At 40.2% G+C, this 15409-nt stretch overlaps 1 protein-coding gene across 12 annotated transcripts in view; it reads left to right on the top strand.

Moving 5' to 3' along the window:
* Positions 1-15409, top strand: part of LOC139102498 (nuclear receptor coactivator 2) — a 98777-nt gene that overhangs the window by 67335 nt on the left and 16033 nt on the right. For 11 of the 12 annotated variants that reach the window (XM_070656424.1, XM_070656414.1, XM_070656423.1 and 8 more), the window contains 9 exons: positions 728-866; positions 8157-8276; positions 8405-8585; positions 9117-9475; positions 9820-10046; positions 11741-12854; positions 13397-13519; positions 14293-14616; positions 15041-15331. In XM_070656424.1, coding sequence (XP_070512525.1) covers positions 728-866; positions 8157-8276; positions 8405-8585; positions 9117-9475; positions 9820-10046; positions 11741-12854; positions 13397-13519; positions 14293-14616; positions 15041-15331 — 2878 coding nt within the window. The remainder of the gene's footprint in view (positions 1-727; positions 867-8156; positions 8277-8404; positions 8586-9116; positions 9476-9819; positions 10047-11740; positions 12855-13396; positions 13520-14292; positions 14617-15040; positions 15332-15409) is intronic. The other variant, XM_070656425.1, reaches the window with a different exon arrangement.

The following is a 15409-nucleotide window of genomic DNA, read 5'->3' on the forward strand; positions in this document are numbered from 1 at the left end:
TTGCACATATCAGTTTTCATATTCTTTCTTTTCTTTTCTTTCCTTTTTTTTTTTTTTTTTTTTTTTAATGAATGTTTAACGTTACTCTGGATTCAAATTAATTAATTTTTTTCTCGACTCTACATTAAAGGCCCGGTGTTTATTCAAAATGTCAAATAAAGCATTTGATTTTAATGTTCGAAATCCATGATTTAAAGGCTCGGCAAAACGCATAATGTACATTGTAATCTGTTGCCACTCAATTGACTAAAAAGCTTATCGTTCCGATCGAATGATTAATTGTGAATACAAATGCTCGGGTAAACTCGTGAGTTTTTAAATGTTACACGATTGAGCAGGCTTTAATGACGGAATAACGTATGGTCAATGTCGCGCACGAGTCAAATTTTATTAAATTATTATATAAATTTTATCTTTGTTCAAATTTACACGCGATACGAAAAATTTAGCCATTGTTTTCACAACAATTACAATTTATTGGTATTATTAATATGCTATTTTATTGTTTAATTTTGCTTTGGCATCGATAACGATTGCTATTGACTCTAAGGCATTAAATAAATTATTTTACGCATATAAAAGTATCACACATGTAAATGCAAAATAGCAATAAAAATCGTTTTTTTTTTTTTACGTATTTTTGCTGTAAAAATGATATAAATTTCGTAAGCTATTAAATATCCGTCAAGTTTTAAGTCTTTTAATTTTACGTCTTAATTGTTCACAGTAACAAGTGCCTTAACGAAAAAAGACGACGGACCCAGGAGAACTTGTATATCGATGAGCTTGCCGAGCTGATTTCCGCCACGGACATGAGCTCTGGCAAGACTGACAAATGCCAGATCCTTCAGAGAACCGTCGATCAGGTAAGGACAAATTTCTTTAGTCTGCTTTATTAATGTGATTGATAAGAGCGCATCGTTGAAATATATATCCGTCGATATCGTCAGTCTCGTCTTTTCCTCCTTGGAAATAAGATGCCGTATCGGCTTGAGTGGCAAGATTAGGGGCTCGGGAGCCGTAGAGAATATATAGATTACAATATTTAAACACCTAATCAAATATCCAAAACAAGATAGGAATTTTAACACGTTAGATATATATTTGATAACTTTACGATGGTGATTATTAATTTGATAATAAAGAATTATATTTTAGATTATATTATTGTAACTTTTTACCACCGAGATAGTTTTAATTGAAATTAATGCGTCGCAAATTGCAAATGTAAAAACTGGGAAATAAATTTATAAAAGTTGCACCGCGCCTCGTTAATAACTTGAAAGGAATTTAAAATATAAAATTAAATTATCAAAGCACAATGAAATTATGCAAAATGCTATTTAAAACACTCACGTTTCACGCGAGAAATTATATTTTTATCATTCCCTTGGTTCATAAAATTAAAGATAACTGTTGAAGCGATTTTTACGATCGTCGAAGGACACTTTTGCAAAGTCTTACTTGAAGATGCGCGTTATAATTTTTTTAGACTCCTGATATTATTTTCATAGTTCTTCGTAATTTGTCCCACGCGTACGTGTTTTATTTCCGTGTCCCCCAAGAAGGCACGAGGCCCTTTTATGTAATTTAGATAAGTAGATGATGATAGATAATTCAAAAAAGGGAGATAATCGGAGGAAAAAGAAATTGTCTTCTTGCCGGTATTTTTCATCAGAAAAATCAATCGACGTTAAATATGTGTTGTTGTCGAATCGCGAGCACGCTGAAATATTCGGCAGCGCACTTAGGTTTATTGAGAGATTTGTAGAGCGAGCGGATCTCTCATAAAGGTCGGCTTCGTTTTATAGATAACACATATATTCGTATCGATCTGAGCGAAAGAGCGATGGTATTTTCAAAAGCGATCATCAACTTAATCAAAATTTCGCTCGTTACTTCGACATTCTTGCCGATTTTTTGAATGCAAAATATTTGTAATGTAAACCTTACCTTATTTTATCCGTCATGCTGCTTTTTTGGCATAAACCCTTCCGTTTTTGTTACTCTTTTAACAAGCTGTCACGTAATTTTCAAGTGTGTAATTGTGTAGTTGACTCGGTTTCGCAGCCTGTTCTTTCTGAGGAGAGATTAAGATCAGTGCGGTGCTAATGAAGTTTTATTGTTATCTGAAGTATTAGCGTGAAATTGATACTCACTTGCACATTGCTGTAGTCTCAATATCGATAGTATATCGTGTAGATGTAGACATCTGTTGACGTTGTTCGTAGATGATTCGACGGCTGGTTTTCGTGCCGTTCGGCCGAGGTATTCAAGAAAGAATCTAAGAAAACAATGTCAGGCAACTTTCTAAATTCGTTCGTTCCAGGTAGTTGCTTTTTTTCTTTTCCCACCGAACAGTAAGCCGTCCCTTGACCATTCGCACTCGTGACGTTAGGTTGGAACTTGCTCATAATGCTGCAACATGTCAAATATAGAAATTACGTTACATGTATAATACATATTTTATAACGTATGTACAGGTGCGTAGCGCTTTTTCCAAAAATAATTAGTCCAGCTATACAGAAGCAAGTTAAACGTATGTCTGAGTAAATTTCTTATATAAAAAGAAGATGTAAAGATTTCATTGTTGCTCAGTTGTTATCACTTTTCCGCGATGCCGATTGATTTTCTCGTTTAGCTCACTTCGTGCCGCGAGAGTAAATGTGACCTTAATTTTTCTTTAACGTAGAAGAAGCAAGAGTAAATGACGCGTGTCTGTGATGTTCAATAAAGTAAAAAAAAAAAAAAAAAAAAAAAGAAAGAAAGAAAAAAAAAGAGATACGGCGGATCGGCAAGATGGATTTTGCATTTCGAATGAAATTCATTCGAGCCAGGGCACTCTCTTGATGAGAATTAAATTCACCTTTGTATAACACTGGCCTCTTTTCGAGATCCATTTTATTTTGGCGGAAATTTGGTTTGATTTTCAACCTGTTATTATCTCTAATAATCGCGCCCTATTTATTCCGCTCCGGAGATCGAAGATGCAATTACGGGTGTATTTCTTTCTAAACCGATGCGCGATTAATTCGCCAACGATATACACCGATAATTACAGGTCCCGGGACCCCTTTGTTAAAGTCGTGCTCTCGCGCTCGCTCATTGGCCAAACAGACGAAGCGGCAGTTGCATAACGGCTGGCTAAGGCCGAGCCCTTGACTCACTGGCGATGTAGCGAGTGAGCCTGAGTTGTGGTTTATATTCGCAGGGATATTTCGGCCCTTTCGGTTCGGGTCTTTACGTTTGGCACAGAATGTATTTTAGGACGTAGAAATTCCAGAGGTTTTAAGTCATAGATACAGAAATTTCAAGTAAACATCCCGAACGTCAAAGCGTGCCCTAAACGTACCTGATGTCGAGCGGAGGCTTGTACTTAAAAATCCTTAGCGACAGGCAGTCTCTTTAGTTTGGTGTTCTATAGTTCCTTAGAAGAAGGCAGAATGGTGAAGGGCGGGGAAGAATGGCATATATATATATACGTTTTTGGGCAGCAGAACAGAATGGCGTGATGGGACTGAAAATAAAACTCGAAATAGAACACGTGCTAGATAATGTAAGTAATGTTACTGGAAAATGAAGCAGTTTTAAACGTGCAAAGTGTGGCTCGACATATTCTAGGATTTTGCTTACAGTTTGATATCGCAAATTACGGTTTGCAGTGTTATTTCTCGTGCTTCCCCAGTGCTTCCTTGAAAACCACGTGTCTGTGAAGTAGCTGCGTCTTCTTAAGTCGTAAATATTACATAATTTTTGTTAAACGTTTCTTATTCTCGCCTATCACTTTTGGTCGATAACGGACAGAGGAATATTAAATATCAGCTCTGAAAAAGGCGTTCAATTATGAGCATTGCATTAAAGCATGATGTAAATTACGATATTAAAAAAGAAATACAATACATTAACATACTAGATTATTAAGTGTCGACGCCAAAGTATCAATCAATTTGACAGCTGAAGGGTTAATAATTGTTATCGCGGCATGCTCGCGTTCTTCAAAGGTCCGCGTGCATCTTTTCACGTTTCAGTTCTTTTTCTCTTCTTGAAAAAAAAATACTCTGAAATATTTGTATCCATCTGGTCTCAAGTGCAGCGAGCAGATAAAACGGTATCTTCGGCATCGTTCATCTTCGCCGCGACGCGCGTTTCTCGAGACGGTGCAAAACTCGCCCGAGTTTTGCGAAGTGCAGAAAAGGCACGTCTGTTTCGTTCGTCCATTCGTTCATTGTCCGGGCCGTTTGCTCTCAGGGCGGTCGCCGCCATCGGTGTATTCGTGGCAGAAGTGAGGGATCGACTTCCCATCTGCGTTTTCGTCCGTGTGCAGAAACGTGGCCCCGCACGATTCACGGAGGAGCACGTGTCGCCAAGTATCGTCTTATATCCTCAAATTACTGCCTTACGGCAGACTGCGGCGGGAGTCTCGTCTCTCATTTATAAATTTTATTACTTTCTGCCTGAAATCGGTAATTATTAATTTATGCATGTTCTTTTTTTTTGTTCTATTAGTATTTTATTTACCTACTTCAATTTCTCACGTATAATTTGCATACTGCATGCAGAGCGTTCAATAACTGATGCCTTTCTCTCACTCCTGCTCAGTCAGTCGATGGAATTTAAACGAACTCCACGCATCTACTCTTTGCAACAGAAGTTCCTTGGCAATAATCGGCTCTTGTCTCCTTTATTCACACATTCTTTTCGCATGAGTGTCGGCTCGAGCGCGCACGTACATGTGTTTGCTTACGCAAAACCTATTTGCAAAAAGAAAAAAAGGAGAAAAAAAAGAAAGAGAATGCATTCTAGTTTTTAACGTAACCATTCTCAGAGTTCCTGCATGACTTAAAATCATACGTCGCGATTTTATCGGGGGCTTACTTTCTTCGGCTCGTATCTCGTGGCGGTTTGAAAAACTGTCCTGTCCTAAGGAATGAATTGACTCTTTCTCTCCTCGTTCGGTCCTCGTTGTCGGTCGGTTGGGAAGAGCGAGGAGACCGGGCGGGAAACGGCAGGAGAGATAAAGAGAATTCGCCGTGATACGCGAATGCAGGACCGCTCTCGGATCGAAAAGCCGTGCAGAAAAGATGACGTCGAGTTTGTCGCGCGGCTCCGCTCTTCTCGCCAGGTCCGAGAGAGTTAGTGGCCTTGAGTGACGTCACCGAGGCCAATAGAAAACCTTCCAAACGGCGCCGCTATAACTCGGTCTACCTGAACCTCAGGAAAAGAGGCAAGAGGATGAGAGGGCGGGATGGAGATGAAGTGAGACAGAAAATATTAGCGAGAGTTCTACCTGTGACGTCATCTGCGCGATGGCGCTATGCGCAGAGCTGCCCCGGCGACGCGATCGAGGTGGTCGATTGAAAAATTTTCTAGCGAGGAGGCACGTAAATGTCGCGCCTCTCTCGACCCCCTTTATCTCGCGCTTCTCCCTCTGGACGTCGCGGCGGGATCGTTCGGCGGCGCGCCGCAGGGCCTCGTCCGCGTTCCGGCCGTCTTGCGGCGATGCGTTTGTCACGAAGGTGGAGAACGAAAATCGTCAGGAGTAGCCGATACATCCTGCGCCCCCTGGTGAAGCGGGATTCTCAAGCTTTCGCTGTATCACGTTGTACTTTTAACAATTATAGCTACCTTCGCGACGCGCCTTTACTTTACCGTCATACAACTGTCGTTCTTATTACCTCGTCGCGCTCAGACGCGGGTGCCGGTCCTCCTGCGATCCCGCCGTCTCGTTCCTTCGCGGCCAGTCCGTCGTGGAAACGCGTCGCGCGCTGCGAAAACCCGAGGAAGAATTTATCGCGGGCGACATGTGTGACGCGACGAGAGAAATGCACGCGTGCACACGCTCGTACGTGCGTACGTACACAGCGGGATTCGCGTTCGTGTGTGCGTGCCCCACGTACGCCGTTTCCACCAGAGGAGCGACTAGCGGCAACGTTGCTTACGCATACAGCCACGCACGTATACGCAAGCTACGCGTACATGCACGGCCGCGTTTGTCGGACTCGGCCGCGCCGACGGCCCGGAGTCACCGACTTTTCGAGGCCACGGCGGGCCGCGTGGTGCCGCAACGTTCTCGCGGATCGCGCCGCGCCGATTACGCACCGCGCGATCTACCGGCGCCGCGAGATACGAGCTCAAGGACGTGCCTTTTCCGCGCGCGGGCGCGCGCGCGCGGGCTCGGGCGACCGTGAATTCCGGCCGGTAACACAGGAACTCCGTCTCGCGCCCGCGCTTCTCTCGGGAAGCCGGCGGAATCACCGACGCCGTATTTGGATCGTCTGAAATAGTAATTCGCGACACTGTGACTTCTCCACGAAGCCGTCCCAGCGTGAATTATGAACTGGCTCCAGGTGAATAATCTCTTTCCGATTATTTGGGACGACGTTGAGACAGGGAGGCCTTCGGCGTTAACCCCTTCAGTGGACGCGTGGGCTGGCTTCTTTTTTTTTAGACCCCAGATTTTTCTGGCACAAAGGTATTCATATTCGCGTCCTACTTTAGAATTCGATATGCGCTTGAGATCGAAAGCAACATTGTCAGCGTACGTATGTTTCAGGTTTTCGCCGAGTAATCGGTTTCGAGAGCGTCCTCTCATTTTCTCGGGCAACACCCGGTATAACCTAATACGCCGTAGTTTTACGCCGTTTCCTCAAATTGCACCGGGAATGGCAATGAAGCTGCGCGGTCGACGATGGAAACGAGGGAGAGATAATCTCTAAACGCCGCCGGAATCGCCTCTTATTCTTTCCCGTGGAATGCGATCTCTTTGACGAGGAGAAAGTGTCTCGATTCTCCAACGGCAATGGCATTGCGTGATGTAATTACGTCACCGCGGCGATCGTAAACGACAATTTGATGCTGCGTAACCGGCACACGTTAAAGCTATTATCTCGATTCTCTTTCTTCGCTGCTATGAATTAATATTGCTCTCCGGGAGAAATAACGACAACGAGTGCAGCAACCACATTTTAATGGTAAAATTTCGTGCGATAAGAATCGTTTTATCGATCCGATCGATTCCATCCCTCGTTACGCATTGCGTTTAATTTTTTAAAATGCGCTTTTTTTTTCTTTTTATTGCAGTGGAAATTTTGTAATTGGAACGAAAGCACTTTGTGCTCCTTTTTCACATGCGTAATGCACGGAATGCATCGCTCGCTTTTTACATTTCCAAAGCTCAGCGTGTCCGGCGAGTCATCATCGAATTACGTGGCTTTCACCGTGCGTTACATTTGGGCAATGACTTTCTTCAGGCACGAACAACTTCCCAAGTCCCTCCCTGAAGCGGTGTCGTTGTTTCGTTAGCGGTATGACGCAATGACGAATAACAGACGGGCGCGCGCGCGAGCGCGACCCGGCTAATGGACTGTGCATACAGCAGAAAAACCGAGCGGTGCACACACACTTACACACGTATACGCATACGCACTTTCGATCGTTCCCCCGGGTTCGAACAACAGCCGCTCAGCCCTTCGTCCAGTAAAGTAAATTTCGGCCCGGCATACCGAGAAGCGGCGGCGTTTCTTCTCTTCGTCGAAAGCGGGGATACACAAAGATGACCCGGAGACCACGATCTAGGGATTTTTTTCCAGCGCGCGATCGCGCGAATATTTAGAGACGACGTTTCCGATCCGTCTGCGACTTACATGCGGGTGAGCGAGGCGTTCTGTAAAATTTCTCGTTACACCGCGCACTTCTCGCTTTGAAGCTCACGAGATCCGGCGGCGAGATCTCACGATTTTTCTCTCGAGGTACGCGTCGTGGAAGAACAACGAGTTCCGAAGCGGCCAGGAAAAACGTAGGATCAATGTCCTACGCTGTTTCTTATTAAAAAAGAAATATAATTACGTGGAATGTTTCCGTGTTACGTTTACGTCTTGAAAGATTTACGGACGTTACTTCGCGTTACATATTTTCCTGGATAATTTCAACAGTATTATCAGACGATAGCGTATCGCATTATCTTGCATTGTACAATTTTTATATGCGGAATGTTCGCAAAATATTGCAAGCTGATTTCGATGAGACCAGCACGGATGCCGAGTGCATGGTTCTTAATATATCTGCTTTGCAATATACACGTTAGAATATTTAAATTATATATTATTCAGTTATTGTGCTCGCCACATAATTTTAATACAGTTATTTAACATTCACAGATTCGGCACTTTAGGCAACAAGAGGGCTCCTCCAACAGTCATGCCGTACAACAAGGAGAAGTGTCCTCGTCGAATCCTAACATACTGTCCAACGATCAAGTTGGTCCTATCTTACTTGAGGTTTGTATTGTTTGAATTAACGTGGAAGATTATGTTCTTCACTAATTAGTTAGACTACCGAGTGAGAAAAATAATTTGAAATTAATTTACAATTAAAAATGAATTACAACGTCTTTTTTTCTTTGCAGGCGCTAGACGGCTTTCTATTCGCTGTAAATACAGAAGGCCGCGTGGACTACGTTTCGGAAAATATAAAGCAGTACATAAACTACACGAAAGACGATGTACTCGGGAAGGATATCTACAACATTATTCATCATGGAGATCACAACACCTTCATGCCTAGTTTGTTGCCCATGTCGTCTTTAGGTATGTATCTTAATTCTATCGTACACACGGGTGCACGCACGTGGCACACTACAGGGGGTGGCGATATTCGCAGGGTAGATTGTAGATAACTGCGATCAGTAGGTCACGAGTAATTTACTCGTTTAGTCCGTGAATAACCTTGCTCCTTGGAGTTTACGAATTATTTTTCAATTTCTCATTTATTCAGTGTTTGACTTTTAATAACTCGAAGAATCACATTTTTTTATAGACCGACGCGTTTTTCGTAATTTTGTATATATCCATAATTTCTAATTGTAATAATGTAAGTATATTAAATTATTACGGCATTAAGTAATAATTTAATTGTAATAATTTTATGACTCTTCTTTTTAAAAGTCTCTAAATTATAATTTTGAATATTACATTTATTTCCATAAAAGAAATTATTGAGTATTTTATGAATTTTGGAAATTGACTGTTTAATTCGGTAGAAATTAATCGACACGCTAATCTAATTAAAATGTGACTAATTTTTTCGCCCTTAAAAATACTTGAGTTTGTACATTCCAGGCTGGACCAGCGAGCCACAGCCTCAGACCAGGAATCGCACTTTCAATTGTCGCTTCTTAGTGAAGCCTCTTGATGATAAGGACGAGACTATGGAAGAGAAGCAGCAGCGAGTATCGAAGTATGAGTCTTTGCAAATCTGTTCTGCTCTTCTGCCTGATCGTCTAGAAAGCGGTGATGTATCCTCCGAATCGTCAGACATTGGTCCTTACGTGCTGTGCGTAGCGCGTAGAATACCGCCGAGTGAGAAGCCCATTAATACTTCCATTGAGCAATTCACCGTCAAATTGGATACCACCTGGAAGATTACTGCGGTCGACAACAGTTGGTTATCCCACGCTTACTCCAAGTACCTAAATAAGGTGAGGATATAATTTTGTTGTGCATTTTGATTACTGTAACATTCGCTTACTCTGGTACGAAAATTTAATAATTATCGAACGTTATTAAGTAAAGTAGTCAAAATATGAATAACTGTCTTGAAGAATTTGCACCTTAAATTTTTATAAATTTTATAAAACATTTTTAAAAGGAAATAGTATCGAAAAAATTCCGATGTTCGAAAGGTTAATAGTTAAAACAAGATTTTTATATGTACCTTTTTTTTTTCTTTTATTAATTCTTTTTTTCTTTTATTCTTTATTGATTCTTGTTTCATTTTTTCTTAAAATTTTTGGAAAATATTCAACTATTTTTTTTATTGTAGGACCTGGTAGGCACAATATTTAAAGATTTGTGTCACCCTCATGATCTCAGTACGCTCACGAAGCATTTGAGCGATACGATCCAAATCGGAGAAAGTACGAGCGATGTGTATCGGCTGCGCATTAGTTCTGATAAGTTCCTTAAGATTCAAACCAAGTCAAAATTTTTCAAAGCGAATGTGAATGCGCACGATAGTGACTTCATGATGGCAACTAATTCCATCATCGGGTAAGTTTGGTCTCAATTTTTACTATAATTATATTATACAGTTTGCCATTATCTTTAATTAATAATTTCAGATGATAAGTAATTTAAATTATGCGTAATGAAAAGTATATAGAAGTCGAGATAATCTCATTATATTATTTTTAATCTATAAAATTGTTGATTATTTCATTTAAAATTTTTTAGGCATTCATTTGAATGCAGTTATATTCTTATAACATAATTGCCGAGGGATATTTGCATAATATATGTGAAATAATTATGTCGTTAGTTATCTCGACTTTTATCTTTAATAGAATTAATATCAATTTTAAGCTTTAGGAAAGGGAACGGTTATAGTTACTTCATGTACAGCTCACATGCTCTTCCGTTTATTTGCACCCATTTATTAATTTCAGACCATTAAATCAGGGAATTATTTTATGTTTTATAGTATTATGATATGTACTTGGTTTGCAATGAGTTTGCAAAGGGCACAATACATTTGCATGTAAATTAATACGGTTTCTTATTGGTGTTGGAGATCTGGCCACTCTTGAACTATTGTCTTTCACCGTAACCTAGTTGTATGTATATTTCATTTTGCTTTTAATGTCCACCCGGCGACGACGTCCGGCACGTATTAACTTTGCTCAGTTCTAACAATGTAATTTTACACATGATTTATTTATGCAATTTATTTTTGACGACAGTAACGATACTTGTATGGACATGGTGAGGGTTTAAACGCACAACATTTGCTTGTTGCTGTACTCATGCTTGAAGAAATTTATTATGATGTTACTTGAGATCTTTCCGTTAATTTCTGTCTTGAATATGTCATTAAAAATTTCGTGCAACATGAAAAATAAGCTGTCCGTAAAATCTAGAACACATATAAATTTAAATACGTATAAAATTTATGTAATGTTTCGAATTTTGTAATAAAATATTAATTATTGTTAATAGAATTGTATTCATAGTTTTATAACGTGCTAATTTTAGGTCGAGTAAATTACTTTACCTATATAATTGTATTAATATTTAAGCTTTTAACGGAAAGTGATCTTAACAGAACAAGATAAATCGCACTTTACTTTTATTTATGCACGAATGAAATATTAACATAATTTAAATACAATAAAAAAATTTAAATATGTAAAATGTATTATAATGAATCTAATTTCTACTTTTTGGTTTAAATTTCCTCATATTTTAATTATGTCTGGAAATATATACCTAAGTATACTAAATCATTTGTTAACACGATTCACAGCGGCTTAATTATTTTGTTTCGATCATAAATAATTTTCAAATATATTATTTTACTGTAATAAATCGATTAAATAAATTAGAAGAAAGTTTCATATCACGAATAAAAATATTATTTTTGATTAGTGTATTGAAATTGATTGATATGTGTTAATTTTTTTTTCTTTTCACTGACAAGTCAAGTACTAAAAAAAAATAAAATTTGTTAAAAGAAAAACTCAGTATATCATATAGATAATTTCTTAAACTTTTAAATATGCTTCAGACTTTTAAGTTGCGAACTAATGTATAAGTAAGTCACCGTTGATATCAATGAGGAGAGATGATTAAGCTGATGTGATTGTGAAATATTGTGCGATTTGTATAAGTTACGCTTAGTCTTAGACTAAAGAGATGCAGCTAACTAGCAAATTCATGTGTTACTTTATTTTTCTTGTCCATAATAGGGACAATGACTTAATGCCTATCGAGGGTGGTCAGCTTTCCAACAACAAAGTGTGCTCAGGACACTCTAGCAACCGTTGTGCGAATAATAGTAATAATAATAACGGTAACAATAACAATAACGTGGGTGGCCCGCTGATGTCCGTCGCGCATCTGAACGGTCAAGTGAGTGGTATCAGTGCTCGCGGTATGGCGGCGACGGCCGCCACCTCGTCGAACTCGATCGCCTTTAGCACGGGAGGTGCTGGAAGCGGCGGCGGCGGTGGTGGCGGCGGTGGCGGTGGCAGTGACTCGTGCAACCCCCTGACGTCGCTAAGCACGTCGACCGGCAATCCGTTCAATCAACCGTTCTCGGGGAACATGGACCTGGAATTCGAGCTTTTCCCTAGTTCCACGTGGGACTTGGATAGTAGCGCCGGGTGGACGGATAGGCCGGAGTCGAGAGCGAGCGGGCCACCAAACTCACGACCACCTTCCCAGCCATCCCCGACGTCGCCAAGTCCGCAGGGGACCTTCTCTAACTCGACGTTAATGCCTATGGGCAGCCTTAGCCCAAGTACGGTCTGCGTCGCTCCCACCTTCAGTAATTCGTTCCCCTTCAGCCCCCTTCAGGAGACCACGCAGACGGCCACGTTGAGCAATGCCGCAAGTAGTGTCAACACCAACGGCAGCAGCGGGGCCGGTGGTAGCGGTATCAGCAGCGGCATCGGAGGCGTCGGAAGTAACACCGTCACGACGGCCAAACGGACAGAGGAGAGCAGCAAGAGCGGATGTCCTACCAGCAACAGTGGTGGCGGTGGTGCTATAGACAATGTAACCATCAGGACCAGTAACACCGCTGTCACCGCTGTCGAGACTCAGAACAACAGTGTAGTGTCCACCGAGTCCGGTAGGCTCAGAAACTTATTGACGAAAGGCCCGAGCGCGAGTGAGGATAGTCAGGACAATACGAACAACAATCCGGGTAATCATCAGATACTGAAAATCCTGCTGAACCAGCAAGACGAAGACGATTATCATCCGGACCATAAAGTGCGCACGGGCTCGAGCAACATGCCAAAGCCGAGCATGGAACACTCCAAATCGTCACTTGGAAACAACAATATGTTGTTGCAGGTTAGTCGACTCTAAATAATTAAATGTGAATAATTAAGAATAGGCAATGAGAATGTGAATAAAAATTAAATTAATTTTTTTAAATTATAATAAATGTAAATTAAAATTAAATTAAAAAAATTAAAATTAAATTTTGTAAATTAAAAATACAATTACTTTATTTTATAAAGTAATAATTTGTCAAAAATTTTAAACAATTAAAATTGCAGTAAGAATTAATTTTTCCAAATTGTAAAAAAGTTTAAAAAAAATATATATTCGTTAAAGTAGTCAATTATGTGAAAAAAAAAAATGAAAAATGAATCATATACGTTGATACACAGATGAGAACATAAAGATAAGTAACATGAAAAGAAAAAGAAAAAAAGTAGTTTTATCTATATATTCATGTCGTCCCTTTTCTTAAATAAAGCATTTGATACGAGTTACAATGGTTAATGCTTTATTGTTTGATTGGTAGAAATCTGAATTTTTCTATCAAATTCATATAACTTTTAATAATTTTATAACCCCACTTTTCTTTTTTTTATTTTAATTTAAAGTTATTAAACGAGAAAAATGACGACGAGGACGAAGAGGCACGTGCCGGGGTGAAGAAAAGAAATGAACTCCTACAACAGCTGATGAAAGATCAAGACGAAGAGAGAAAATTACAGGAACAGCAGGTACGTTTCTCGTTGCAGGTAGCTGTCGATACGGAATGTAAAAGAAATAGAAAGACATAAGGAATAAAATGGGAATAATATTTCCAATATATTCACGATAAGATAAGAAATAACTTTCTACAATAAGATAAAGCGCACGAGTTATCTTATAGACATTCGTTCGTGTCATGGACAGAGTATGATAATGTAAATCGACATACATTTTTAATTGATCAAGTAAAATTCTTTTTCGTTACATTTTGTTAATTTTTTACTTTCTCGGTTTTATTTCTGAATATTTCTTATTTTTTCATAGCGAGTGGTTTCAACTTAACCTAACTTCAGAGCGATTCTACCGGCTTCGGATACAAATTTAACTTGAATTAATAGTTTCGATAGCGTTGCATCGTCGCAGTTTAATTTAATTCAATAATTTTTTCTAAGTTACATCAAAAGATATAAATGTAACGTCGCGTTCGCAAAGTTTCGTAACGAGAATGAAAACGAATTCCGACTACGTAACGGTCGCAGTGTCACTCCGGTCAGTCTTTTCTTTTATACTACAATGGAATGATAAATGAATAGAATTTTCTTGCCGACCCAATCGTTAGTTAAAAATTTCGGAATTCCCTCCTTTTCGTTACTCACGATGAAAGATGAAATTCCATTGGATAAAAAAAAAGTGAGCGGTGGGAAAAGGTAGGAGAGGGGGGCGAATGAGTGAAGTAAAAGTGGTCATAAGCTCGTGGCTGCGGGCTGCGATGAAGCTGAACGTTACTTTTGTTTTGTGATAGAATCGAGAAGATGATCCTCTTTTACGGAGTCTTGGATTTAATACCACGCCGTCACCGTCGCAATCGGGAGATCACGTCGGTCTCGGAAACATGACTCAGGTAGGTCAGAAGAGGCCGGGAGAGGACGGCGACTTAAACATAGCCGTGAAACGGCCCGTGGACGGCTCGCATCAAGTGTCTTCTTCGGGAACGAGCTCCTCGAACAACGCAACGAGTAAGCTGTGGGAGAAGAACAAAATGTTGGCGTCCTTGTTAGCGAAACAGCCGCCGCAACCAACGAATATCCAACCGATCCCCGCATCTGTGATATCAGCAACGCCACAGGTACGATCTGATTAAACCTTCTCGTCAAAATTACGCGCGATGTAAATTGTTTCAGTAAACATTCCATAACGATCCCGTTTCCATCACCGAATAGGCATCGTTTTCAGAAATGTATACGTTCATTCAGAAAAATGTCTTTTCTTTTGTACTTTACGTTGTAACCACAGGCTAGTTGCCAGGCCATTGCGGCCTTGGCATAGTCGGAGAAGGGAGAAAAGGGCAGGCTACCAATTACTTACCTGCTTCATTGTTAGAAAATAAATTTATTCCTTACTCTTCGCTTCAGGTCAAAAAATTAATGAATGGGAAAAGACTCAATACGACGACTATGATATTTCTACGACAGAAGTATTTTAAAATAAATGATAGAAAATATTAACATTTTCAAAATAATAAAGTTAAAATTAATCGATCTTTTAATTAGGACAAGCTGCCTCGCTTAAAACAACAACAGCAGCAGCAGGCACAGCAGCAGGCACAGCAGCAGGCGCAGCAGCAGCAGCCTCAGCAGCAACAATCGCAACAACCACAGCAGCCGCAGCAGCAGCCTCAACAGCAGCAGTCGCAACAGCAGCCTTGGACCGGTGGCAGTTTGCAAGTTGGTGGTAATAATGCGATCACGACGACAGCAACGTCGGCGCGTCCTCTCCAAAGCCAGTTGAGACAACTACCTCGTCAAGCAACCAATACCTACCTCAGTCATATGCTAAGTCAAGTAAGCGCAACTTAATTTTATCTAACGAAAATAAAAAAAAAATGTTAGGTTAATTATATTGAAAGGTATTTGCCGTGT

Source organism: Cardiocondyla obscurior, linkage group LG05, assembly GCF_019399895.1.
Source record: "Cardiocondyla obscurior isolate alpha-2009 linkage group LG05, Cobs3.1, whole genome shotgun sequence".
Classification (NCBI taxonomy): Eukaryota; Metazoa; Arthropoda; class Insecta; order Hymenoptera; family Formicidae; genus Cardiocondyla; species Cardiocondyla obscurior.